Consider the following 25,977-nt stretch of genomic DNA (forward strand, 5'->3'; position numbering starts at 1 on the left):
TTTGAAGGGATTACGGCACATGACAGGTGAGTTATGTGGTGAACCGTGCGGCTCGACATGGCCAATATATATCATTTCCGAGTCATGCCGGGTCCCGCTTACCGGTTCCTGCGTCTTATACATGCGATAATAAGTGTTGCATATCAAGGCAATCCATAGGTAGTCGCCTGAAAACAAATAAAAAATCAATCTGAGCAGAAGCAACCGTGTTGAATTCCCGACCCTGTATGTTTTTGTACCTAAACTCCTGGTCTCGTATAGGTCCTATGTACCCATTCCATGCAACAAGTACATCCCAAACGCCCAAACAGCAATCCCTTATTAATATATCGTTTTCACAAAGTGAAGAAAAACAATAAAGATATAAGATATATCTCTTAAGACGCACGGATAGTTCGGAAATCATCGTCGTCTCCCCCTCCCCCCTCGGCCGGATGTCCCGTTCCGCCCCTCCTTCTCACCGTCACCATTCGCGTTCCACTTGTCCCTTCCAGCCCCCGGACTTCGACGCCGCATGGTTCCCGGCCCGACAGCAACGATATCCTCCTCGCTCTCGCTATCAGTCAAATCTAGCAGCACGGGCATACGAAAGGACTCGATGTCATCACCGCTCTTGGACGGCTCGATGGTCAGGACATCTGGCTCCTCATCTTCAGCGTCAAGACGGCGCTGGTGAATCTCTTCAGCGGGGTGAATGTCGAATTCGTCCTCGCGCTCGACGTAGATGACGTTTTCTTCGACCTCGCCGAAGTCCGGGGCGAGCGCGGACCATTTCTGCGGGGTAACGATGGTCCAGGTGTAGATGCAGCCGGATTCCAGGCCGCAAGCGACGACGAAGGGGCGGTTTGGGTGCCATTCTACGACGCCGAGCTCTTCGCGGGGCCCTTCGAGAATCTTGACGAGGGAGCCGTGGCTGCGTTCCCAGACGTAGATGTCGGGGTTCATGAAGGTGGATGCGGTGACGAATTCGCCGGTTGAGGAGAAGGAGACGTGGTTCCAGCTTAGGCGGTTGACGACGTCTTGGAATTTGTGCTCGACTTGGAGTTTTATGTTTGTTGGTTCGAGGTCGATGCCGAGTTGGGAGAGGTCGGGCATAAGGATTGTGCGGATGACGCGGTCGGAGCTGTTAACTAGGACGTCGCGGCCGTTGCTGGCGAGGCGGAGGAGGATGATGACGCCGGCGCATAGTTTTGTGGAGTGTATGGTGGTGCAGGTTTGGGTTTCGATGATGTTGATCCAGCCTTTTGACGTGCCGGCTATGATATGGTTGCCGAGCGCGGTGAAAACGGTGACACAGGTGGAGTGCTTTGGACCTTGCGCGGCTTGTTTGGCGGCGACAGCGGGGTCGACTTCCTCGTCTTTGGAGGGCGGGGCGCGAAACGGCGCGGAGGGGAGGATCCGTTTGATGGGTTTCGGGGACGAGATGTCGACAAGAACGGGCTGATCTTCGAAGAGGGAGGCGACAAATAGCAAGCTATGTAGAAAGGTGTGTCAGTTCATGGCGACTCAGTGCCTGGCGAAATTGCGCCAGAAACGTACTGGTTATAAGGATGAAGTTCTGCGATATATACAGGAGCTTCGAAACGAACGGTGCGCACCCTCGAACCGTCTTTCAGATCCCACAGGATACACTTCCAGTCCTGGGAAGAGCTCAGAAGATAGCGACCGTCTCTGGACCAACTACACGTACAAGTCAGCTTTCTTTCCCCGACTATAACCACGGTCGCGTGGGTTACCTGAGTGACTGGATCTGCCGCATGTGGCCCTTCAGTTTGCGCGCAACGCCATTTGTCTCAACATCGAAGATAACGACGGTTCCATCGACCTAAAAGTGAAAGTCAGTTCCGCACTGGCGCTTTCAAGATGAAAGAGAGACCAACCCGCCCAGACGCCAGATAATCGCCTTTGCGGTTGAAGCGCAGACATGCCGCGTGCCCACTTCCTGAAATATCATTCAGCAACAAAGAAGCGTCTTCATTCAGATGATTTCATTCTTACTCAATTTCTCTGATAACGTGTCTGGGTAGTCCTGAGCTAGAACGAAGGGATCGACAAGCGAGAGATTCATCGTGTAGCGCTCAGACTTGGCTCAAGTAGTCACCAAAAGAGAGGAGATAGTGAGTGAGTTAGAGAAAGTTCCCAGCCCAGAAAGAGGCCAGGAGATAAAGGTGAGAGCAAACATCCAGCTTAATGCCAGCGGTTGTTTGCCGGCCTTGAAGCTGCAAAAACTGGTAGAGATTGGGTGCGGAGTTTAGACTAGGTAGGCGGTGAGGGCTTGCGGCTCAGAAATCTCGACGCCAGCAGACTTGACACTGAACGACTACCCGTCCCCCTTCAACCTTAACAACGCCCTCACGACCATCACCGAAACAACCACCGCCATCGGACCATCCTGGTACACTTCACGAACCTCGAGACTCGCCGTCGCCGCACGTGGACATTCATTTTTTTCGCCCTTTAGTCTTGGACTGGGTCGCAGGCGCCCTGCGTGGCAAGCCTCCGAGAGGCCTCCTCCGGCCCTGCGCTCGCAACATTTCTCACTAATCGCTTGCTCCTACCTGAAGCATACGGAAAAAACTTTCACTTTACTTGTTCTTGTCGATTTCTAGAGCCCTTATACCTTCGCTTCTGTCGCCTGTTTCTTGTTTCGCGTCTCTTGTGTTTCCGCACTACCGTCTTTCACGATGGCGAATGGTATTTCAACAGACTTATCATTTCTTGGTCGACGAGATCTTGTGCTAATCGAGATTCCCAGTTTACTTCCCTTACTCCAAGGCCCCTCTGCGGACCATAGCGGAGATACAGTTCGGCCTCTTCTCCCCCGAGGAGATCAAGCGCATGAGCGTGGTCCATGTCGAATATCCAGAGACTATGGTTAGTTATTCGCACCTATTTTCAAAATCACAAGCAATGATTTATATGTGAGTTACTGACGCGCGATTCGCAAACAACGTAGGACGATCAAAGGCAGCGCCCACGTACCAAAGGTCTCAATGATCCTCGCCTAGGGACAATCGACCGACAATGGAACTGTGAAACATGTGAAGAAGGTCAAAAGGAATGCCCTGGGCATTTCGGACATATCGAGCTTGCGACCCCGGTCTTCCATATCGGTAAGTGACTTTTGGGAAGATAAGGGTTCCTTCGAGATCAATCTGACATGTCGCCAGGTTTCTTGACGCGGATTAAGAAGTTGCTTGAGACGGTCTGCCACAACTGTGGAAAGATCAAAGCCAATGCGGTTAGTCATCCCTTACGGGATGGCAAATCTATGGCAAATTGTGCTGACATGAAACCAGTCTGATCCGAAGTTCCTAGAGGCCCTGCGGATTCGGGATCCAAAGCGCCGATTTGACCACATTTGGCGACTGTCGAAGGATATTCTGATTTGCGAAGCCGACCCACCTCCGGAAGACGACGAGTACCAGAAAGAAAGTTCGAAACCTCAGAGGTCTCACGGCGGATGCGGCAATGCACAGCCCACGGTTCGAAAGGAAGGGATAACGCTCGTTGGAACATGGAAGCCGTCGAAGAGCATGATGGATGAGATGGACATGCAGCAGCCGGAGAAGAAGACAATTACGCCGCAAATCGCGCTGAATGTTTTCCGCAACATCTCACACGAGGATGTTCGCATTATGGGATTGAGCAACGACTATGCGCGCCCCGAGTGGATGATCCTTACAGTTCTGCCTGTCCCGCCGCCTCCTGTTCGTCCAAGTGTGGTTGTCGGTGGTAGCACCTCTGGACAGCGTGGTGAGGACGACCTGACCTATAAACTGGCTGAGATCGTCCGAGCAAACCAAAATGTTCAGCGGTGCGAGCAGGAAGGCGCCCCAGAGCATGTCGTACGCGAGTTCGAGTCTCTGCTTCAATACCACATTGCCACTTACATGGATAATGACATCGCTGGTCAGCCGAAGGCTATGCAAAAATCGAACAGACCTGTCAAAGCTATCCGAAGCCGTTTGAAGGGTAAGGAGGGTCGTCTGCGACAAAACTTGATGGGAAAGCGTGTGGACTTCTCCGCTCGTACTGTAATTACTGGTGACCCGAACTTGTCCCTCGATGAAGTCGGTGTTCCCAAGAGTATTGCCAGGACACTGACCTACCCAGAGGTCGTTACCCCTTACAACATTGAGAAACTGCAGCAGCTTGTCATGAACGGTCCGACCGAACATCCTGGAGCACGGTACATTGTCAGGGACAATGGTGAGCGTATCGATCTTCGGCACGCAAAGCGCGCAGGCGGGCACCAACTTCTATACGGCTGGAAGGTCGAACGCCACATCATGGACGGAGACGTGATTCTGTTCAACCGACAGCCCTCTCTTCACAAGGAATCTATGATGGGTCATCGTGTTCGAGTTATGCCTTACTCGACATTCAGGCTGAATCTGTCAGTGACGAGTCCATATAACGCCGATTTTGACGGTGACGAAATGAACTTGCACGTTCCGCAAAGCGAAGAGTCACGCGCTGAACTTCTGCAACTTGCGCTGGTGCCGCAGAATATCGTGTCTCCTCAGCGAAATGGTCCTCTTATGGGTATCGTCCAAGATACTCTTTGCGGCATCTACAAGATCTGTCGCCGTGATGTTTTCCTGACCAAAGAGCAAGTAATGAACATTATGATGTGGGTTCCTGATTGGGATGGTGTGATTCCTCCGCCTGCGATTGTCAAACCTAGACCCAGGTGGACTGGAAAGCAGATGATCAGCATGGTGTTCCCATCTGGTCTCAATTTGATGCGCACTGACTCCAAAGGTGCAGCACCCTCTTCTGAGAAATACTCTCCACTCAAGGATGGAAACGTTCTCATCCATGAAGGTCAATTGATGTATGGAATGCTTAACAAGAAGATCGTGGGTGCGAGTGGTGGTGGTGTAATCCACATCATCTTCAATGAGTACGGAGCGGAGGCGGCTGTGGGATTCTTCAATGGCGCACAGGCTATTGTCAACTATTGGCTGTTGCACAATGGTTTCAGTATTGGTATCGGTGATACCATCCCTAACGATGAGACTATCCAAGCCATCGAGGACTGTGTGCGCAAGCGAAAGGAGGAAGTTGAGGAAATCACTGCCACTGCCACTCAGAACAAACTCGAACCGCTTCCTGGTATGAACGTCCGAGAGACATTCGAGAGTAAGGTCTCCGTCGCTCTCAATACAGCTCGTGATGAAGCCGGTACTGCCACCGAGAATAGTTTGAAGGATCTGAACAACGCCGTGCAAATGTCGCGTTCTGGATCAAAGGGATCGATTATTAACATCTCGCAAATGACTGCTGTCGTCGGCCAGCAAATGGTAGAAGGCAAACGTATTGCTTTCGGCTTCAAATACCGCACTCTTCCCCATTTCACAAAGGACGACTACTCCCCAGAATCTAGGGGATTTGTTGAGAACTCTTATCTTCGTGGCTTGACTCCAACTGAATTCTTTTTCCACGCTATGGCTGGTCGTGAGGGTCTGATTGATACTGCTGTCAAGACTGCTGAAACTGGTTATATTCAGCGTAAGCTGGTCAAGGCTTTGGAAGAAGTCATGGTCAAATATGATGGCACTGTCCGTAACTCCCTCGGCGACATTATTCAGTTCATCTATGGAGAAGACGGTCTCGACGGCGCGCACATTGAGCACCAGAAACTTGATATCCTGACATGTTCTGACTCGAAGTTCAAGGAGCGCTTCCGTATTGACCTCATGGATCCTGCTCTCAGTCTTGGTCCGGACGTGCTGGAGCAGGCTAACGAGATTGCTGGAGACGTTGAAGTTCAACGATATCTAGACGAGGAGTGGGAAGAGCTTCTGAAGGCTCGGGACGTCGTTCGTCATGTTGCAAAGGGCACAGAGGAGTCGATGCCACTCCCCATCAACATCCAGCGAATCCTGGAAATGGCCCGAACTACATTTCGGATCCGCGAAGGGACGATTAGCGATCTGCACCCCGCGGAAGTCATTCCTCAGGTGCAATCTCTCCTTGACAGGCTGATGATCGTCCGTGGTGATGACCCGATCTCACAAGAGGCTCAGGAAAGCGCGACTATGCTGTTCAAGGCACAGCTACGCAGTCGACTTGCGTTCAAGAGACTGGTAACTCAATATTCTATGAACAAACTGGCTTTCCAGCACGTGATTGGTGCCATCGAGTCTCGGTTTGCTAAGGCGACCGCAGCTCCTGGTGAGATGGTGGGTGTTTTGGCTGCTCAGTCCATTGGTGAACCGGCCACACAGATGACACTGAACACTTTCCACTTTGCTGGTGTCTCGTCAAAGAACGTCACACTTGGTGTGCCTCGTCTTAAGGAAATCTTGAACGTTGCAACGAACATCAAGACTCCATCTATGACAGTTTACCAGGAGGCTTCCAGGGCTCATGACAAGGAAGGAGCGAAACAACTTCGAAGCGCAGTTGAATACACAAATCTGCGGTCTATCACTGAGGCAACGGAGATTTACTACGACCCGGACATTCAAACGACGGTCATCGAGAATGATCGCGACATGGTTGAGTCGTATTTCATCATTCCGGAGGACGTTACCGACGATTCTTCTCGTCAATCCAAGTGGTTACTCCGTATCATCTTGAGTCGTGCAAAGCTTCTGGATAAGGGCCTTACTGTGCAGGACGTCGCCACTAAGATCAAGCAGGCGTATCCCAAGGACATCGCTGTCATCTTCAGTGATAACAACGCAGATGAGCAGGTCATCCGTATCCGCCAGATCCAAGACTACAAGGAAGACGAGGACGATGACGATATCGAGTATGATGTTACGTTGAAGAAACTTGAGCAACACCTTCTCGATACACTGAACCTTCGTGGTGTCCAAGGCGTTGAACGTGCGTTCATCAACGAGAAGAAGAAGATTAGGGTAAAGGAAGACGGATCCTTGACGGATGAACAGTCTGACCCCTTATGCAAAGAGTGGATTCTTGAAACAAGCGGTTCCTCCCTTGCCGAGGTTTTGGCAATTCCAGGCGTCGATGCTACTCGGACATACTCGAATCAGTTCATTGAGGTTTTCGAAGTGTTTGGAATCGAAGCTGCGCGGTCCGCCGTTCTTCGTGAGTTCACTGCAGTGCTGTCCTTCGACGGGTCCTACGTCAACCACCGTCACTTGGCCCTTTTGGTCGATGTGATGACCATGCGAGGTTACCTGACCCCAGTTACTCGTCACGGTATCAACCGTGCCGATAACGGTGCGCTTATGCGTTGTTCGTTTGAGGAAACCGTTGAGATTCTTCTCGAAGCCGCCGCTTTTGGCGAGCTTGACGACTGCCGCGGAGTGTCAGAAAACTTGATCCTTGGACAGATGGCGCCGGCTGGTACCGGAGAATTCGATGTCTACCTTGATCAGAACATGCTGAACACTGTTGTATCGAACAACGCTCGCTACGGAGTCATGGGGGCATTGGGAGCGAAGGATGCAATCGTCAATGACGGCGCCGCGACGCAGTATGATACTGGCTCGCCTATGCAGGAAAGCGCTTACATTGGTACTCCTGACCCTGATTCGAACTTCTCTCCCATCCGTCAGTCCGGCGCCGAAACTCCTGGTGGGTTCACCGAATACCAGCCCTCCAGCGCTTTTGGTGGTGGGTTCAGCCCTGCCGCTACCAGTCCGGCGGGCTACTCGCCGAGCAGTCCCTTCAGTGCCAATCCTACATCGCCTGGCTATTCTCCGACCTCCAGCTACTCGCCCACATCTCCCGGTATGGGTATCACAAGCCCACGGTTCATGACATCCCCGGGATTCTCACCGGCCAGTCCGTCATTTGCCCCAACGTCACCGGCATACTCGCCCACATCGCCAGCATATGGGCAGGCCTCGCCAACATCGCCCTCGTACTCTCCGACTTCGCCTGGTTTCTCGCCCACGTCACCGAACTACAGCCCTACGTCGCCGAGCTTCAGTCCAGCTTCACCTGCGTTCAGCCCAACGTCGCCAAGTTACAGCCCTACCAGCCCTGCTATCGGTGGTGCTCGGCACTTGTCTCCAACCTCGCCCACTTCTCCGAAGTATACACCTACGTCTCCTGGGTGGTCACCCACAAGCCCTCAGACATACTCTCCCACTTCTCCCAACTTCTCCGGCTCGCCGACTTCTCTCGGTGGTCCCACGTCCCCTGGTTACAGCCCGACGTCGCCGGCGTTTAGCCCTACGTAAGTTATTTTCCCACAAACAACCGAGCCAAATATTTATACTTACAACGCACTAGATCACCTCGTCAGTGAAGCCACATCACCAATCAGCGGTTTCTTTCTGGCGCTTCTTGTATTCTTGTACTATCACTTTTCGCATTCAATTCCTTGAAACCAGAAAAGAAAACATCTTGCATCTTCCGTGCGGAATTGGTTGGTTATATCTTTTGCAATCTGGGCATGTCTAGCCTTCTCTGACTTCTTCGTTCCTCTCGATTTCCCCCCTTCAATTTAATGTATGCGGTGTATCGCGCACTCTAACCTCAACCGCTTGTCATGGTTTATTTTTCGCATTCGAGCCGGGCCCGTGAGATTGCGAGCCAATTCTCATAGGATGGCGATGTGTTACGCCGCGTTCTTTTTCCAGACCTTGAAATGGCAAGCGATCTCCTCTAGGATTGCAGACTCTTAGGTCTCATTCTCAATTTCAGATCTCCTGAGAGTCACGGCCGCTGTTTATATTTCGCTATTTCCTCGGTCTGCATGGAGATGAGATTGTTAATACCGCGCGTGATCGGAGTTCTCTTTTTAACCTGTACACTTTTTTTTTTTTTTTTTTTAGAGAAGATAGTTCTGGGTTGGAAGGGAGGGGACGAAATCATGTCTTAAACTTGAAATGAAAGATTTTATGAAACAATCCTCGCCTTTACAAAGTAGGATAGAGAAGCGCCAAGGAATCGGCGAAATGAAGCTCCGCACGCCAGGTGGCCGATAGCGATGAGGAGCTCCGCCGTCCGCCATGACCCCGGCTGACGGCACAGCTCAATTTGCTCTTCTTCCATTGCATTGACAGGTTATAATAGGGGTCGCCATGCGTTTACTCCTATCGACACCTACTCAGTCCTCTCAAGCAAGATGAAGTACCTATGGTTATGGCGCTTCCTGCCCTTGGTGCTCCGTATGTTCCTATCGCTGAACGGGCGGAAACACTCCTCTAAAGCTGCTCATACTGATCTGCTTCTCTAGTGTTTCTGCATACACTCGCGCTTCAGCCGAATGATCAGAATCCCCTTTCAGATGTTGGTCGGGGATCACTCAATCCCTCCGGCGATGCGTCTCGCTCCGATGCCCCTACAAATGGTGATATATCCCCGCGCTGATAGCGCATCATCTGTCGGCTTTCCGCTGACGTTCTAATTATTCTAGAGCGCGTTGAGTATGCCCTTAAAATCCTCCGTGAGGCCAAGATACCTGTCGTCGCACCTCAGGGAAAGCCCTCTGGCTTCCTCGGCAACACATGGCATTACGCGCAAGAAGCATTTCGGTTATTCTTTATGAATGGACCACCGTCGAGCAGCAGCGCGCGGAGGAAAATACACCCGAGCATCACAAAAGCCATCGACGCACTCAAAATCGCGGCTCTAGAGGATCACGATCCCGATGCGATGTTCCTGCTAGCGGAAATGAACTTCTACGGCAATTTCTCTCATCCCAAGGATTTCAAGCAGGCGTTTCGCTGGTACGAGAGTCTGGCCTCATGGGACGGAAATAACACGGCACAATATATGCTTGGTTTTATGTATGCCACTGGAATTGGGGGTGGGGTTGAACGCGATCAAGCCAAAGCGCTGTTGTACCACACCTTTGCTGCAGAGGCGGGGAATACGAAGTCCGAAATGACTCTTGCATATCGTCACCATGCTGGCATTGGCACCCCCCGGAATTGCGACGAGGCGACCTATTACTACAAACAAGTGGCGGATAAAGCTATTGACTACTACCGATCTGGACCGCCTGGTGGCCATAATATGGTCCGCGAGTCATACCGCTGGGCGGACGAAGAGGGCGGCGTATACGGGGAAGGTGCCAGTGTATCTAGCTCAGGTCCTAACGCCGTTCGTGATGGCTCGGGCTCTACCGAGGCCAGCCTAGAAGATGTTCTAGAATATCTGGATCTCATGTCTCGGAAAGGCGAGGTGAAGGCGACGTTTAGCCTGGGAAAGATGCATTATGAAGGCACGAAGGGATTGCCCAAAAACTATAAGAAGGCGCTCAAGTACTTCAAACAGGTCACAAAACGATACTGGAATAAGGACTATTCGCTTAACCCCAACCATCCCGCTGGGATTGAGAAACTGGCATCTAAAGCAGCAGGGCACATTGGCCTGATGTATCTCCGTGGCGAAGGCGTGGAGCAGAATTTCGAAACTGCTTATACGTGGTTCAAACTTGGATTGGCCAACGGGGACGCGCTCTGCCAGCACCAGATTGGGCTCATGTTTTTGCATGGGTATGGAGTGCAGCAAGACGCTTATAAAGCCTCTTCTTACTTCAAAGCCGCAGCTGATCAGGACTCCCCTGCAGCGGAAACGCGGCTAGGTGCACTATTCCTGGATCAAGGCGACGTCGCCACAGCTACCAAGTACTTTGAACTTGCTGCTCGTTGGGGCTGGATGGAAGCCTTTTATTATCTTGCAGAACTAGCCAACAACGGTGTTGGCCGACAAAGGCATTGCGGACTCGCTGCGTCGTACTACAAAATGGTCGCAGAGAAAGCAGAAGTGATCCATTCTTCCTTTACTGAAGCAAACGCTGCGTATGAGAGTGGCGACAAAGAGCGAGCGTTCATTCCAATGCTCATGGCCGCAGAGCAAGGGTACGAACATGCCCAGGCTAATGTAGCCTTCGTCCTTGACGACCAGCGTTCATTGTTACCATTGGAGAAAGTCCTACCTGGATTGAGAAAGCCCCGGCCCGCCTTGCTTCGAAATGCAGCATTGGCTCTTATCCACTGGACTCGCTCAGCCAAGCAGGCCAATATCGACTCTCTGCTCAAAATGGGCGACTATTATCTGAGTGGTAATGGCATCGATATTGATTCTGAGAGAGCTTCGACATGTTATCACACGGCCGCCGAAGCCCACTTCAGTGCGCAGGCGTATTGGAATCTTGGATGGATGCATGAGAATGGGGTTGCTGTAGAGCAAGATTTCCATATGGCTAAGAGGTATTATGACCTGGCTTTGGAAACGAGCAGCGAGGCCTACCTGCCTGTCAAGCTAAGCTTGTTGAAATTGCGGGCGCGGAGTGCTTGGAATCGATTTACCAATGGAAAAGTCAATTCCATTCGGGAAGACGACGGTAAGATTCGATCTTCTCTAGGTGATTGTTGAAAACACTGCTAACCTCATCTAGAACCCAAAACCCGTCGTACCTTTAGTGAATGGATCGCAGCGTTCATTGAAAATGACGAAGAGGAAGAAGCGAACTACCGCGCACAGCTCTATAAGCAAGGCGAAGAGGACGACGACGATATCTTGTCGAGCAGTGAGCATCATCGCCTTGATGACCATGATGACGGCTATTACGACGAACTCGATCTTGACATTGAGGAAAGTATTTTGGAAGGCCTCATTATCCTGTCGCTAGCTGCAACACTCATGGTCTTGGTGTACTTACGGCAACAACGGAATAACCGTCAAAGACCGAATGATAACCAGGGCGCGAATGCAGCAGGGCAAGCCAACGCGAACAACCGCGGTTTTTTTCCAGAGGCCGGGGAACCGGAGTTTAATCAATGGGTGGCTGGGGGAGTTGGTCATTAGCGCTTTCTCGATTATCTGATCTATATACGTGTATGTTACAACTTTTAGCGCCCAAGGCAATGTATGTCCATTACAAGGCAATGTATAATCAGTTACCACTCTTTTTTTCCCGACCACAAACATTCAACACCCACACTCGGAACCAGCATTGAAGACGTCACTGTACCTGGCCTTATCTTATCGATAAGCGACTCGCACTTATTTCCATCCACCTTCTACAAAGCACATTCCACCATCTCATCTTCACAGCACTACAGCACTTAATCGTTTAGACCATGTAATCCAAGAAAGCAATTGTTTCCTTGAGAATGTCCTCTTATGCTCCCAGCGCCAAGCGTCGCCGTCTCGAACAGGCGACCAACGCACTCTCCAGACCATTCAAGTCGCCTCTTCGCAGAACTACTCCTACAGTGAAGGATGGGCCTGCATCCTCAGCAACCGAAGGGAGAGCAAATTCTGTACCGTCCACTGCAGATGCTCAGCTTGATGAGCAAAACACAGACGCTCCACTCCCTACGCCCCCGTCAACAAACCCGCAAGCTACACCACCACCATTCCGCAAAAGAACGCTTCCTAGTCAGCGACTTACCCCCGCTCGGAAGCCTGTACTCTCAGATCCAGAAATAACGAACCTCCAGAAGCGCCAGCGGGAGTTCCAGTCACGCTTGGCAAATCTTCGGTCCGAGCTCGACACCGTCCAGCAGGCTCTTCGGATCGAGTCGTCGAATAGAGAAGAGGAGCTGGAGGCCTTGATTGTGAAGTGGAAAAAAGTCAGCCAGGATGCAGCGGAGGAGGTATTTACCGGTGCTCAGGAGCGGATTTCGCGTATGGGAGGTGTTAAGGCGTGGCGGGAGCGAATGAAGAATGACGATGCGCGATGGGAGCAGGAGGAGATGGAGACTTGGTTTGGTAATGTGGACAGTGATGCGCTGGACCTAGACGAGGATGAACTGCAGGCTCGAAAGGCTGAGATGAGGGAGCAGATTGAGAAGAAGAAGGCTAGGGAGCATGGGGATGAGTCTGAGGTTTGTTCTTGCTTCGTTATTTCTGTAGCATATGCTAATCTGGTGGTTTACAGGAGTTTACTATGGATATGATGCTCAAGACGCTTAATATTGAGCTTGCGACTATCGGGTATGACAAGGCGAATCAGAAATGGATCAGGGAATAGGGGGTCTTCGAACCGTCGTATTAATATCAATACGGGTTGATGTGCTGGCACATAATGTTATGTATGATAACCTCCATTCCTTCTCTTGTTTTATGTATCGTTGTGGAATAGTTACGCTTCACTGACACTTCTTTCCGAAGAGGCTGGTGCTATATAATGCATGTAGCTAAAGTAATAATAGCTTCCCAACAGCACGAGCTGTTTGGAAGCGCGCAACGAGAATCACTATCACCTGATGAGCAGCTAGGCTTCTCCATCTAGTCCACACGCTGTCGCGAGCAGATTTGGCGTAAGTTGTTGCCACACTCCATTGATCACCTTCCACTTTCCCCTCAACCGGGTTCCCATTGACATAGCAGCTGAACTGCTCCAATTCGACATCCTGGGTGAGATCCAAAGTTCCTTGAATCTTGACGCTGACTGTCGAATCAAGGATATCTTTAGATTGCTTCTGCACTTCCATCCGCGCCGTCGCACTACCGCTATTACTAGCATCTCCCAAATCACCTGGGATCTTCAGAACATCCGAGTTCAACTCAGGCACAAGTGTCGGCAGCGAGCGACACATCGTCGCCTGTTCGAACGCATACCCATACTCCAAGAGCTTGTTATCCTCGTACGCCTTGCCTGCAAAGGTAAGGTTGACCGGCATTTGCGTATCCTCCATTATACCAATCGGCACCGAAACGGTAGGGACACCTAGATGGCGAATAGCCTGGTTTCCATTGGAATACTTGACCCCATTCTCCCACGCAAACTGAGAAGAACTCGGATCGACATCCGCATCTGCCCGTCCAATGTCCGCGTTCGCCGGGAAAACTATCGCATCCAGGCTTTCCTTGTCCATCCACTCTTCAAGCGTCTCCTTCCGCGCATTCTCCAAGGCCTTGAGTGCTTGCTCCATTTCCGGAATATCGAAGATTGAATCTGGCTTGGTCTTGGGATACTCGACAATCTGCTTCCACTGAAGCTGGTTTGATGGGAGGGGTGCTCCTCGGAGAGACCCAGGAGCAAGGGGAAAAATATCATCTGGGTTCACGCAGGTCAGAGAGTCTAGCCCTGGTTGGCCGTTAATGGCTAAGAAATCGTCCCAAGCGTGGGCAACTAAGTCGCTTCTTTCTTTTGCTAGCCATTTTTCTGGGAGATCCTTGACAGTTACCAACCGATTGCGATCAATGTCGGCTTCATAGGTGGAGAGCAGAGGAAAGTCCACTTCAGTCACAGTTGCACCACATGATTCCAGTCCGCGCTTGGCTGACTCCCAAAGTTTAAGAATGGAAAGTCTTGTGCGTGGTCTGTTTGGCAAGTCTTCTGAGCTTATGAACATAGACGGTATTCCCAGGCGCTTGCCACGCAGAGAAGACGCCTTTTCTAACTCTTCGAAGCGCGGAGGCCGGATACTCTCAATACGAGGCAACGTGATGAACTCCTGTTCATTCCAAAAGTCTCCTTCTGGGTTTTGATCCGTGACTGCTAGCACGTTGAGGACCTGGAATAGGTCGGACATTGTGCGAGTATGAGGCACTAGCACATCACACGTTGGGTACAACGGCCACACTCCGCGGAGTGGCAGCAACCCCTTTGACGGCGTGTATGCGACAATCGAATTGTTCGACGCCGGCGATCTTCCCGAAGAAACCGTTTCAGAGCCTAGACTGAAGGCGCAGAAGTTTGCCGCGGTGGCCGTGGCAGAGCCATTGGAGGATCCTGATCCGTATGCTGCCGTCAGGTACTCCATGTTGTATGGACTCTCGGCTCGGCCATAGGAGCCACGCTGCATTCCACCGTACGCCATGGCAGGCATGTTAGTCCTGCCGAGAAGAACCGCACCAGCATCACGAAGGACCTTCACGCAAGCAGCATCGTCTGTAGCGATCAGGCCCTCAAACGCGGGAGATCCGGCAGCTACAGTCATTCCCTTCACTTTGATACTGTCCTTGACAAGATAAGGAATCCCCTCCAATAGTCTCGGTGGCAACCCAGCGGCCCTTCGTGCGTCCGTTGCCTCTGCTTCATCAAAAACATATGGGTTGAGGATGGGAATGGCACTCAAGGTGAGCCCGGTCGCATCATAAGCGCTTATCCTCCGCAGGTATCGTGCCACAAGTTCAACGCTTGTGGTCCATCCTGAGGTCAGAGCTTCTTGGAGTTCTGAGATGCTTGCGTCAATGAGGCTGAAGGCATCTGAGTCCTATAGCATTCGAAACGGAACTTGTCAGTACGTTTTTAGTTTGAGCGGAACAATATCTGACGTGGAAGCTTACGGATGGCATCTTTGGTTCAAGCCTGCGTTCTTGCTTGATACAACACCGGGTAAGCAACTGAGATGCAGCCTGAACTTATCTTGAACTGATGTCCAATCGGTAGAATTGCGAACAAGCTGAATATGCGGACAGATCCGTGAGATGACATGGATTGGAGTCATCGAACCCTTGGGGATAGCCAACGAAATAACTGACGGGCCAATGACATTTATGAAAGACCCATGCTACGGTTTAGTCTAGCCCTAGCCTCGATCGTACTCTCAAAGATGGTCAGCTTCCCCACTTTTGATAGTCATATGAGGTGCAGTACTCCGTAATATTCCCAGTTACTCCAACTGATATGCGTGTCGGATAGACTTGCTAGGTTCATGCGGGGCTACTCCAGAAAGTTGGAGTACCCTGGTTATCTCTCAAGACACCCATACTAATTGGCCAGGGCTGACAAGGTCTTTAATAGCTATGATAATCATAGTACGTTCCAAGCGCCACCTGTACGACAAGAGCCGGCGGAACCGTGCTTGTCGGCCAAAAGATACGGAGTATCTCAACAGATAACACTACCTTGTTCTCTATCATCAAAACCTGATAAGAGAGCTTGGCCCTCGAGAACCATGATAAGACTTGGCGGCATAAGAGTAAAGATAATGCTGGTTGACCCTCTTGTGCGACAATCAACTATCTTGCATTGCCTCGCCAAACTTGTTATTCCTTTCGGAACAAAGTTGTCGATTATTGCCCACGACAATGTCCGACACCAAAGAGATGAGGACCGAGGCACAAGATGAGCCCGGCGTTGAGAAGGGGACCGTACTGGATTCTGGAGAAATTCGAGACATTGGAGCACAGCTCTTCGCCGAAGCCGAGCAAATATCCCCCGAGGAGCTCGAGCGTGAAGGTGCTGAGGTGCGCAGGATCCTTGACAGACGGGTTATGCCTATAGTAAGTTCTGAGATCTAGTATAGAGAAGATTTGGCTAACATAGTATCTAGATCTACCTGACATACTGCATTCAGTTTCTGGGTGAGCTCGAATCTACCATCCTACTCGTGGAAATGTCGGCTGACTCGGTGGTCTAGACAAGCTTTCGCTGAACTATGCATCTGCATACACGTTGATACCCGATCTGGGCTTGGAAGGCCAGAGATACTCTTGGGTTGCTGCAATCTACAACTTCGGATACCTTGCCTTTGCTATACCTTCAAACCTTCTTCTCCAGCGACTGCCACTCGCGAAATATATGGGAGGATCACTCGTCATATGGGCTGCATTGGTTATTGCCCACGTTGGGGCCAAGAACTACGCTGGAATGTTAGTCCTGAGATTCATTTTGGGGATGGCAGAAGCATGCGTTAGCCCTTGTAGTATGTTTCAGTTTCACAATCAGACGTGGGATCCTGCTAACAGACACAGTGATGAGCTTTACATCCATGTTCTACAAGCGAGATGAGCAGCCATTGCGCATGGCCATCTGGCTCTCCGCGAATGGGATGGCAACAATGGTTGGAGCCCTACTCGGCTTCGGACTCGGTCATGTCCACAACACATCCCTTGAAAGCTGGAAACTCATCTTCCTTGTTATCGGTCTTCTCAACTTCGTTACAGCAATTCTCTTCCTCTGGTTCATCCCTGACTCTCCCAGCTCCGCAAAGTTCCTCACCCACAGACAACGCATCGTCGCCGTCCAGCGCGTCTCCGAGAACATGATTGGTGTCAAAACAAAGGAGTTCAAATTCCGCCAGGCTGTGGAGATTTTCTACGATGTTAAGGTTCTCTGCATCCTAGGCATGGGCATCTCCTGCGGTGTCATCAACGGCGGCGTTTCGAACTTCGCTTCTTCCCTGATTAAAGGATACGGTTTCTCCGGCATTTATGCCACTCTCCTACAGCTTCCTACAGGTGCCATTGAAGCCGTCATTGTGCCCATCTGCGGTATTATCTCCACTTATGTCCGCGACTCACGTTGCATCGTTCTCGCTGTCGTTTCTCTCATCCCCTTCGCCGGGCTGCTAGGAATCCGCTTCACAGACCTCGACCACCGCTGGACCCTTGTCGGCTGCACCTGGCTGCAATACATCATTGGCGCTCCGGTCATCGTCTCATGGAACCTCCTCTCCACAAACATAGCCGGACACACAAAGCGCTCCATTGCCAACGGTCTCTGGTTCACGCTGTACGCTGGTGGGAACGTCGCAGGATCGAATATTTTCTTCGCGCGCGAGGCACCCCGATACTATTCTGCCCTAACAGGACTACTGATCTGCTACGCCGGGATGATTGTCCTCGCAGGTGTTGCGTATGCCGTTATGAAGATTGAGAATGTCAGGCGGGACCGCAAGATGACTGCCGAGGAGAGCCTGACAAGGCAGGATAGGGCTGTTCTGGATGGGTTCAAGGATATGACGGACATGGAGTCGAAGGACTTCCGGTATGCGCTCTGAGTTAGTATACTATATAGTACTAGCTTGCTATCTAAGTGCCTTTCATGCTGCTGGTTACTATGGCCATAGGAAGTTAGAATCTATTACGAACTATGACTCGAATAAAGATGACTTTATCCATGAATCAAACTAAGTCTCGCAGAATATCTCATTGTACATTTAGTTGGACGTTCGCGGTACCTTCCTCCTGGACAAAGCTAATTCAGGAAGGTGCGATGGGCATTCCAAAGGAAACGGAAGGAACGACTGGTCGGTCGCTCCTTCCTTCTGTATAAAGCTACCTAAGGAAGGTGCGATGGGCATTCCAAAGGAAATGGAAGGAACGACTGGTCGGTCGCTCCTTCCTTGTGGACAAAGCTACCTGAGGAAGGTGCGATGGACATACAAATAGAAACGGAAGGAGCGACTGACCCATCGCTCCTTCCAAATTGGCGTAGAACTACATTAGGAAGGCACGTCAGTGTATTCCAACTCACAAGAGGAAGGAGGGACCGGTCCATCGCTCCTTCTCAGTTGGAATTGAATTATATTAGGAAGGCACGTTGGTATATTCACAAGAGGAAGGAGCGACCAGTGTAGAATTATATTAGGAAGGCACGGGGAAGGCACGTTGGCATAATGCTCACAACAGGAAGGAGCGACCAGCCCATTGCACTTGCCTATCTAGTGAGCTAAATCATAGGGAAGGCGCGATGGACGTCTCCATGGGTCGATGGTTGACTCGTGTAGCCCTGCTGAAGGTAGCTACGCTAGACGATCCTAAACATCGAACATTTCGCATGATGCCCTAGGTATACAGATTGATCACTTCTAGGTTTGAAGCAGGGATAGCATTCATGCGATCATATGTAAGTAGCCAATCTAGAGGTTCTTATATCAAGAAACAAATTAACAGGCGTCATTCCTCACTCCTTCTGTATATACTTCGCGAAGATCTCTGGCATAGCCTTTGCACTCGCCTTGGGGTATCTCTTTTGGTCATTCTCGTAGTCGACGTATGTGACGCCGAAGCGGGTCTCGTAGCCCTCGGCCCATTCAAAGTTACTAGATGGCAGTATGTCAGTGGTGTTTGACAGTTGAATAGTGGTTGGACCGAGGACTCACTCCATCAAACTCCAAGCCATGTAAGCCCTAACGTTGACGTTATCGTAGGTGTACGCCTCTGCCATGGCGCGAATGTAGTCTCCAAAGTACTTCACACGGAAGTCGTCCTTCAACAGCTGCTCGAGGGGCAAGTCGTTCTCGCCCTTCAGACTGGTTCCGTTCTCTGTGACATAGATCTTCGGTCGACCGTAGCGGTCACTGAGCCACTTAAGGAGCTTGCGGAATCCAATGGCAGACGGTCTCAGCCATGGTGATTGTGTTTCGGGGCCGACCCATTCGCCGGCTTTGTTTTGGAGCAGGAGCTCCAGGTTACCTGCGACGTCTGTAGGGTCCGGCTCGCCAGTTTTGGCGCGAATGAAGTTGGCGCAGTAGTGGTTCATGCCGTAAAAGTCGTTGCTACCCTTGACGAGGGCGATTTCTTCGGGCGTCCACTGCGGGAGGCGGTCGCCGAGTTGCTTCACCATGCTCTCTGGATAGTGGCCGAAGTAGATAGGGTCAGCGAACCAGGATATGGCGAACTCGATCTTGCGGGGGGCGGCCTCGACGTCTGCTGGGTTCTCGGGGTCCCAGGGTTCGGCCCAGTCGCCTTCAAATCGTTAGTTTGAGCCTGGCAATCTGTTGAGGACAGGGCCTACCGTTGAGAGTAATGCCAATCTCACCACCATCACGAGCCTTAAACTCCTCGCGGTAGATCTTTACGGCAGCACCGTGAGCGACAAGAAGGTTGTGACCTACGATCCAGGGCTCTGTGGAGCCATCTCCTTCAGGGTTCCTGGTTCGGTCACTGGTCCTTCCAGGGGCAAATTGGCCAACATTGTAGCCAAGAACACTGCTGCACCACGGCTCGTTGAAGGTAATCCAGTACTTCACCTTCGGACTCAAGGCCTCGAAAATGACACGGGCGTAGTTGGCATAGTCGGCGACAAACTCCTCCTTGTTCAGTAAGCCCCCGTAGCGTTTGTCCAGCTCGTCGGGGAGATCCCAATGGAACAAAGTCACCAGAGGTATGATCCCGGCGGCTAGCAAATCATCCACGAATTTGACGTAAAATTGCAGGCCTTTCTCATTGATATGGTCATTTCGGCCTCCGAGAGGAATGACGCGGGACCTAACATAAGCCGAACATGGTCAATTACGATGTCTGATGTCATAGCTTCCGACCGCAAAACTCACCATGAGATAGAGAAGCGATAGGCCTTGGCTCCGCACTGCTTCAGGAGATCAATGTCTTCGTGCGTACGATGGTATGAGTCGCAGGCAACATCGCCATTGGCTCCGCCAGCAATCTTCCCGGGCTTCTTGCAGAAGGTGTCCCAGATGGATGGACCGCGCCCATCTTCATTAACGGCGCCTTCGATTTGATAGCTATGCAGGAGGAAATATCCCAGGTAAGCCAATGGCCGGATTTTGTAAAGACTCGAAGCTTACCTCGCGGTTGCGAACCCCCAAAGGAAGTCCGAAGGAAGCTGCGGCGAATTTACAGAGCCCATGGTGCTTGAGACGGAACGGGAAGAGAAACTCGGAGAGGAACGGCCGCAATAATGCAAAACAATAGCGGTAGGGCACCGGGTATGGGAGCCAGAAAAGGTACCGAGCTATGGAAAATATTTAAAGTGTCGCCGATTCAGTGGCCTTCCGAGTCGGTCAAGGACCCTCCGCGAGCGATGAGGTGCATCCGCAGACGGCGGAGAGCCCGGGCTGGATCAGGCGGCGGCAGTGAAACTCAACCGCTGAGCGAAACAACAAAATGCATGGCGAGATCGGACCTGGTCCAACCAGATCGAAGTCATCTTGTTCCTGGCGCACCGGCACTCGCCAGGTAGACGACTGGAGTGGCGGCTGGACGGGCCGTTCGCCGTGCCCAAAAGGGGAAGGCTCTAGTTGCCCTAAGACGACCAGCAAAAAGGAAATACCGTATTATTCCCCATGAATATGTCAAAAGCAAAGTACATACAATCAGTTGCTCGTGCAATCATATCGCTCGTGGGCTCATAAGCGCACCTGTGCAATGTCGCGCCGAAACTCCGCTAAGACACAAACAACAGCAGCCAGCCAAAACAACGCCCCTTCAAAGATAGAGAACAGAAGATGCATGTAGTGAAATTAAGAGAAAGGGCAGCATAGATTATCTGGAGTTGCTTCATATATCCTCCACCCCATCCATCTCATCCACGTCGGCCTCATCTCCATCCAACCCAGCGCCGTTGAGGGCTAGCTGCGACGACCGTTCATGTTTCAGTTCGCGGTTGCCGAGTCCGTCATCTGCTCCCAGCGTACCGACAAGTTCCAACTCTGGCCCCGCAATGATCCGACCCTCCATGTCGACAACTTCGCAAAGATCTATTATGCTCTGCCTACTGAGAGATTTGAAACCGTTCGTTCGGACAATCCTCCCCCAGTTGTTGAGGCAGAACTGAGCGGCTCTCCTCATAAGCCACTCTTCATTCGTGCGCCCTGCCCGATCCCATATAATTGCTGCATTCTCCACGTCTAACTCGCGTCCTAAGCGGTTGACGCAGAGGAGGCGTAAGCGGGGCAAATCATAAAGGTTTGCCATTACCAGCATTCCCGCAACATCGATGATATCCGCGCAGTATTCCGGGTGTCCGGCGATGCTATCCGTGTACAAATAGTACAGAAACGCACGTACAACAGCGTAGGGCTCCGGAATATGCATCCGATTCGTGTGGTACTCCACCATCTTCGCGGAATACAGCCGCTTAAAATGTGGCCACCTAAGCTGCAGGATAAGTTTGTGCACGTGGATTGCCGATGACGTGACGGCGTTCTCGGGGAGAAAGGCCGCATTTGAGCATGGTAGGGACCCGTCATCAAGTTTCATATCACTATATATGTAGTCATCCGCATTGGCAGTGATCGTGAAATCAGCCCCGCTGCCTGACTCGGGTGTTTGATCGAAGACAGTTGATAAGTCTGCCCCTAGGCCAGAGAGAGGACCCATGTGCGTTCGCCCAGGAACTACCGCTTTCCTAGGGTCGGGAGATAGGGCCGACATCTCATTTCCTAACAGCCCGTACCTTTCCAAGTCGATAGACAGGATGTCAGACATGTGATTATGGTCGCCAGTACCAGGGGTGCTGCCGCTGTCTAGGCTGCCGCCCAACAACCACGCCTTAGTGCCACTTAAATTCACGGTCAAGTATTGCCATCGGTAGCCGAGCCTAAAAATGTCCTGTCCATCAGCCAGTCTCTGCCACCTCAAGGAATCGAGCTCCAATGAGGACAAGTTACAGTCACAAGGGGGTATGGCATTTGTTGGTGTAGTAAGGTTGAGTAAGACGCCAGATGCAAATGCCTGGAAAGTACCGGACGACAGGGATGGCACATTAAGACCTGACTTGAACTGGAGGCAAGATATGGGACCTGGGGCGATGAACTTTCTTCTTCCGGCATTGCGAACTTGTACACTGGTAGAGTTTGCCGCGTAGCTTCCGGACCGGCCATGAAGCTGCGGCGTCATATTGCTGTACAAGGTATTGTCTAAATTGTGAGTCGTGCTATCAACCCTCCCGGGGGGGTCCATGGTACCTTGTTGATCTGTCGTTCCTGGAGCTGGAATAGCTTGCAAATCTAACCACCAGATATCCGTACTCTTTCTTAAGTCCGGGCCAATTCCTCCAAATGTCCAAAGGCGACCACCCCAGATCCAGGCTAGGTGATCATAGCGAGCCATAAACTTCCAAGGTCGGGACCACGTCCAAGTTTTGAGATCCAGATAGAACATATCATCCATGACAAGGCCGGCATCCATGCCTCCTGAGATAAACAACTTGTCCTCGTGGATGATGGCGGCATGACGAGTTCTTCCTCTAGGGACGTGTCCGCGAACTTCAGGTTGCGTCCAGGTGGCAGTGGGTACATCGAAAATAATCACATCCGATAAGGTTTCCTCATGCTCGTTTTCCCCGCCGAATACGACCAGTTTGTGTCCTTGATAGAGATTCGCCGTGTGGCCTATCAGGCAGAAGTATTGTGTCAGTTACTGAGCACCAAAAAGAGCAGGGCATGCAGCCTTGGAATCGGATCAATGACATACCCGACCGAACACCCGGGATATCGCCGTAGTTGTCCACTAGATCCCATCGAAGGGTTTTCAGATTCAGTCGTAGAACATGGTTATATACTAGTAAGTGCCCACAGTTAGCTTGAACATCAACTATTGACAGGGAACAGCAAATCCAGCGGCTTATGAACCTTCATCTGTATCCTTATCAAACCCGCCAAAGGCGTAGATCTCATCATTGCCGCAATATGTCACCGAGGCATTGAGCAAAAATGCGGGAACATGGCCTTGGACCTTGTTGATTGTCGGACGTGAGTCTACGCTGCCTCGCGAGCAGCTACTCGAACTGGCGGGCATTAGGAATGCGGTCCGGGGTAGCATTGACTGCTGTGCGGGGATAGAGGCGGCCATCGGACATGCGACAGCGGACGATGGGGAGAAAAGTGGGTCAAGTGGGATTCAGGCCGGTTGGGCTTTGCTGGCGATGACCGAGCTGTATGTACAAGAATGCTGGCAATTGATACACCGGCTCAAAGGGGCCTTGCATGGAGTCTCCCGGAATCCTAACGCTGGAGTCGAAGGATATTGCGAGGATAGGTTCGATGCATCACTAGCCCACGCAGGAGTGACGTAGGAGATAGAAATCGGTGCAGTAATCTATATGTACACGAGAGCAGAGGACTGGCTCAGACAGAATAAGAGACAAAGATCCCCATTTCGTCATATCCAAGCTTCAATGTGACTTGGGTCAGAGTCTGATGAAGTGTTAGGTCGAGATCAAGAAGCCGCTCGGCGTCGGTCCAGGAGAGAAGGGCGCCAAGACCTGATCGGCGAGAGCCGCAGCCCCCTTGTCACGTGTAGGCTAAGGTCACTGTCCTTGTGGTTTCCCGGCCAACGTTTGTTTACTAGCGGCCATCCACTTAAGGGACTATACTGCTATTTATTCACCTTTTTTCTTCTCCTCCTCTATTCACTTCTCCTCCTCTCCATCGTCTCTCTATCTGCTTTACTCTGCATCCTATATAACCTCGATTGGTTTTCCCTGCATTGCATATTGCCGCATCTTAGCTGTCGTTTGTCCTGGCCAACCTCGTCCGCACGGTTGGATTGACCTAGACAATCCGAAGCTCGAAAAGTTCTTACTGTTTTCTGTTTCAGCGCCCTGTAGCTCGTTATAGCCAGTATGGCTACTCCTCTGGTGTCTACACCAGTCAAGACCCATCATGGGATCTTTTCCACGAAGATGGCGGGCGGCCGTATGCCCCTCACACCATCCCCCGGTGGACGTCGGGACAGCATCGCCTCCAACAACTCATCTCCCTTCACACCCCCTCGCCTCGACTCTGAAGCAACCAAAGAGCAAGCTCGCTCTGTCTACGGCGGCAACCTTTCCTCATACTTTGCGAAATCATCCGTTGCCCGCACGACTCGGGTGGCCTACCGAGAATCGCCCAAGTCCAACATTGCCCGTATCCGCAAATCCCCCAAGCACCTTGAGCTAGGCGTCTCTGAGTGGTCGTTGACTGGTACCGGTCCCTCTTCGAGCCAGACACCGTCAAAGGAGCGGCTACGCAAGGAAGTCCCCAGTCGCACAAGGGGGGGTAAAACGACAGTCCGTATCTCGCACAACGCTGGTGACCGATTCATTCCCAACCGCAGTGCAAGTGAGGGTTTAGTGACCGCAGGCGCAGCCAAGCCCGAGGAGACTCAGAGACCCAAAACCAGCAGTGCTGATAAGGGCTCCAGCGTACTGGCCAGTGCAGCGAGCGCATTTGATATTGGCGGTCGTGGAACGGACGAAGACCTCACTGCAGCTCTGGAAAGCCTTGGTCTGGACGATGAGGAAAGCTCTACATCTTACACAAAGCCCGCCCCAGACGCTGTGGCCTATGAGTCGTCATTAGCCAACGCGTGTGGTGTCAACCTCAACACTCGTATCCTCGCCTTCAAACCACCGCCTCCTGAGTCATCGAAGCCAATTGATCTTCGCGCTCAGTACAACCGCCCTCTCAAGTCCAGCAAGTCCAACGCTGCTCAATTCCGCCGAAGAGTCCAGACTGCCCCAGAACGTGTCTTGGATGCCCCTGGTCTTCTCGATGACTACTATCTCAACCTCCTGGATTGGAGCTCCGGAAACCAAGTTGCTATCGGCCTGGAGCGAAATGTATACGTGTGGTCTGCTGATTCCGGAGATGTCAGCTGCTTGCTAGAGACCTCCCCTGATACCTACATCAGCAGCGTAAAATGGAGCGGTGACGGCGCATACGTTGGTGTTGGACTCGGCACAGGTGAAGTTCAAATTTGGGATGTCGAAGAGGGAACCAAGCTCCGCAGCATGTTCGGGCACGAATCGCGAGTAGGTGTTATGGGCTGGTCGAAGCACACCCTATCGACTGGTGCTCGCAGCGGTCTTGTGTTCAACCACGATGTTCGCATTGCCCAGCACAAGGTGGCCGAGCTTGTTTCCCACACCTCCGAGGTATGCGGTCTCGAGTGGAGATCCGACGGCGCTCAGCTTGCCACGGGCGGTAACGACAACTTGGTCAACATCTGGGATGCCCGATCATTGAGTGCTCCCAAATTCACTAAGACCAACCATCGCGCCGCTGTCAAAGCTCTCAGCTGGTGTCCCTGGCAACTCAACCTGCTCGCCACTGGTGGTGGTTCTTACGATCGTCACATCCATTTCTGGAACACAACGACCGGTGCTCGTACTAACAGCATCGACACTGGTTCTCAAGTTACTAGTTTACGGTGGAGCAACCACTACCGCGAAATTGTTAGTTCCAGCGGTTTCCCTGATAACTCGCTTAGCATCTGGAGCTACCCAACTCTAGTCCGCAACGTTGAGATCCCTGCTCACGAGACTCGTGTTCTGCACAGCTGCCTCAGCCCCGACGGCCAGCTTCTAGCAACCGCCGCGGCTGACGAAAGCTTGAAATTCTGGAAGGTCTTTGAGCGCAAGCCTGGAACCAGCGCCTCGGCCTCTCGCGAGGGCGGCGTCGGAAGTAAAGCGCAGATGACTAAGTCGATGACTATTCGGTAATTGGCTTTATCCTTTTTGATTGCATAGGTATCTGGCATACCTTACTACCTTAGTTCTTCGGTGTTTTCTTGCGGCAAGGTGTTGGGGGATCAGGCGTTGTATTTAGGTTGTCGTAAATTGTGTTTTAGAAGTCTCAATCCACTTGCATACTCGATTGATCTTCCTCTTTTGCCGTAAAA

General features: G+C 51.7%; 7 protein-coding genes across 7 annotated transcripts; 3 read left to right on the top strand and 4 right to left on the bottom strand.

The window, feature by feature from the left end:
- Window positions 1–230: 230 nt before the first annotated feature.
- Window positions 231–2,198, bottom strand: BDW74DRAFT_43419 (Set1-mediated histone H3-K4 methylation subunit Swd1). Its single transcript, XM_073732782.1, has 5 exons — window positions 1,999–2,198; window positions 1,881–1,942; window positions 1,737–1,825; window positions 1,540–1,680; window positions 231–1,474 (listed from the first exon to the last, which is right to left on the bottom strand). The coding sequence occupies exons 1-5, from the start codon at window positions 2,066–2,068 to the stop codon at window positions 403–405; spliced, it is 1,434 nt and encodes a 477-aa protein (XP_073588488.1). The 5' UTR covers window positions 2,069–2,198; the 3' UTR covers window positions 231–402.
- A 156-nt stretch (window positions 2,199–2,354) lies between these two features.
- Window positions 2,355–8,752, top strand: BDW74DRAFT_143683 (DNA-directed RNA polymerase II subunit RPB1). The gene is made up of 6 exons (XM_073722901.1): window positions 2,355–2,694; window positions 2,756–2,874; window positions 2,957–3,113; window positions 3,171–3,241; window positions 3,300–8,167; window positions 8,224–8,752. The coding sequence occupies exons 1-6, from the start codon at window positions 2,685–2,687 to the stop codon at window positions 8,237–8,239; spliced, it is 5,241 nt and encodes a 1,746-aa protein (XP_073588489.1). The 5' UTR covers window positions 2,355–2,684; the 3' UTR covers window positions 8,240–8,752.
- A 309-nt stretch (window positions 8,753–9,061) lies between these two features.
- On the top strand, window positions 9,062–12,922 carry BDW74DRAFT_165155 (uncharacterized protein; the record flags this gene model as incomplete). The annotated part of the gene is made up of 7 exons (XM_073726382.1): window positions 9,062–9,104; window positions 9,173–9,286; window positions 9,353–11,287; window positions 11,342–11,743; window positions 11,940–12,028; window positions 12,087–12,776; window positions 12,830–12,922. The coding sequence occupies 7 exons, from the start codon at window positions 9,062–9,064 to the stop codon at window positions 12,920–12,922; spliced, it is 3,366 nt and encodes a 1,121-aa protein (XP_073588490.1).
- A 166-nt stretch (window positions 12,923–13,088) lies between these two features.
- Window positions 13,089–16,641, bottom strand: BDW74DRAFT_186245 (amidase family protein; the record flags this gene model as incomplete). The annotated part of the gene is made up of 2 exons (XM_073731224.1): window positions 13,089–15,106; window positions 16,623–16,641. The coding sequence occupies 2 exons, from the start codon at window positions 16,639–16,641 to the stop codon at window positions 13,089–13,091; spliced, it is 2,037 nt and encodes a 678-aa protein (XP_073588491.1).
- Window positions 16,642–18,344: 1,703 nt separating this feature from the next.
- On the bottom strand, window positions 18,345–20,486 carry BDW74DRAFT_143691 (glycoside hydrolase family 1 protein). Its single transcript, XM_073722902.1, has 5 exons — window positions 20,157–20,486; window positions 19,902–20,093; window positions 19,364–19,836; window positions 18,729–19,314; window positions 18,345–18,668 (listed from the first exon to the last, which is right to left on the bottom strand). The coding sequence occupies exons 1-5, from the start codon at window positions 20,216–20,218 to the stop codon at window positions 18,530–18,532; spliced, it is 1,452 nt and encodes a 483-aa protein (XP_073588492.1). The 5' UTR covers window positions 20,219–20,486; the 3' UTR covers window positions 18,345–18,529.
- Window positions 20,487–20,534: 48 nt separating this feature from the next.
- BDW74DRAFT_143692 (Kelch motif domain protein) lies at window positions 20,535–23,506 on the bottom strand. The gene is made up of 3 exons (XM_073722903.1): window positions 22,944–23,506; window positions 22,786–22,872; window positions 20,535–22,703 (listed from the first exon to the last, which is right to left on the bottom strand). Exons 1-3 carry the CDS (start codon window positions 23,161–23,163, stop codon window positions 20,869–20,871), a joined length of 2,142 nt encoding a protein of 713 aa, XP_073588493.1. The 5' UTR covers window positions 23,164–23,506; the 3' UTR covers window positions 20,535–20,868.
- A 236-nt stretch (window positions 23,507–23,742) lies between these two features.
- BDW74DRAFT_186251 (WD40 repeat domain-containing protein) lies at window positions 23,743–25,956 on the top strand. Its single transcript, XM_073731225.1, has one exon. It carries the CDS (start codon window positions 23,936–23,938, stop codon window positions 25,796–25,798), a length of 1,863 nt encoding a protein of 620 aa, XP_073588494.1. The 5' UTR covers window positions 23,743–23,935; the 3' UTR covers window positions 25,799–25,956.
- Window positions 25,957–25,977: the final 21 nt, after the last annotated feature.

This window comes from Aspergillus multicolor, assembly GCF_047715735.1.
Source record: "Aspergillus multicolor strain CBS 133.54 unplaced genomic scaffold BDW74scaffold_2, whole genome shotgun sequence".
Classification (NCBI taxonomy): domain Eukaryota; kingdom Fungi; phylum Ascomycota; class Eurotiomycetes; order Eurotiales; family Aspergillaceae; genus Aspergillus; species Aspergillus multicolor.

Excerpts from the sequence above, each read along its gene's own strand:
- BDW74DRAFT_43419 (XM_073732782.1), bottom strand. The coding sequence starts at position 2,068 with ATGAATCTCTCGCTTGTCGATCCCTTCGTTCTAGCTCAGGACTACCCA. Across the intron at positions 1,681-1,736 it reads CGGCAGATCCAGTCACTCAG|TTGGTCCAGAGACGGTCGCT; the intron begins GTAACCCACGCG and ends TTGTACGTGTAG. Across the intron at positions 1,475-1,539 it reads GAACTTCATCCTTATAACCA|CTTGCTATTTGTCGCCTCCC; the intron begins GTACGTTTCTGG and ends CTTTCTACATAG.
- BDW74DRAFT_143683 (XM_073722901.1), top strand. Across the intron at positions 2,875-2,956 it reads TCGAATATCCAGAGACTATG|GACGATCAAAGGCAGCGCCC; the intron begins GTTAGTTATTCG and ends CAAACAACGTAG. Across the intron at positions 3,242-3,299 it reads GAAAGATCAAAGCCAATGCG|TCTGATCCGAAGTTCCTAGA; the intron begins GTTAGTCATCCC and ends ACATGAAACCAG.
- BDW74DRAFT_143691 (XM_073722902.1), bottom strand. The coding sequence starts at position 20,218 with ATGGGCTCTGTAAATTCGCCGCAGCTTCCTTCGGACTTCCTTTGGGGG. Across the intron at positions 19,837-19,901 it reads TATCGCTTCTCTATCTCATG|GTCCCGCGTCATTCCTCTCG; the intron begins GTGAGTTTTGCG and ends GGCTTATGTTAG. Across the intron at positions 18,669-18,728 it reads ATGGCTTGGAGTTTGATGGA|TAACTTTGAATGGGCCGAGG; the intron begins GTGAGTCCTCGG and ends ACTGCCATCTAG.
- BDW74DRAFT_143692 (XM_073722903.1), bottom strand. The coding sequence starts at position 23,163 with ATGGCCGCCTCTATCCCCGCACAGCAGTCAATGCTACCCCGGACCGCA. Across the intron at positions 22,873-22,943 it reads TGATAAGGATACAGATGAAG|TATATAACCATGTTCTACGA; the intron begins GTTCATAAGCCG and ends GGCACTTACTAG. Across the intron at positions 22,704-22,785 it reads TATCCCGGGTGTTCGGTCGG|GCCACACGGCGAATCTCTAT; the intron begins GTATGTCATTGA and ends TCTGCCTGATAG.
- BDW74DRAFT_186251 (XM_073731225.1), top strand. The coding sequence starts at position 23,936 with ATGGCTACTCCTCTGGTGTCTACACCAGTCAAGACCCATCATGGGATC.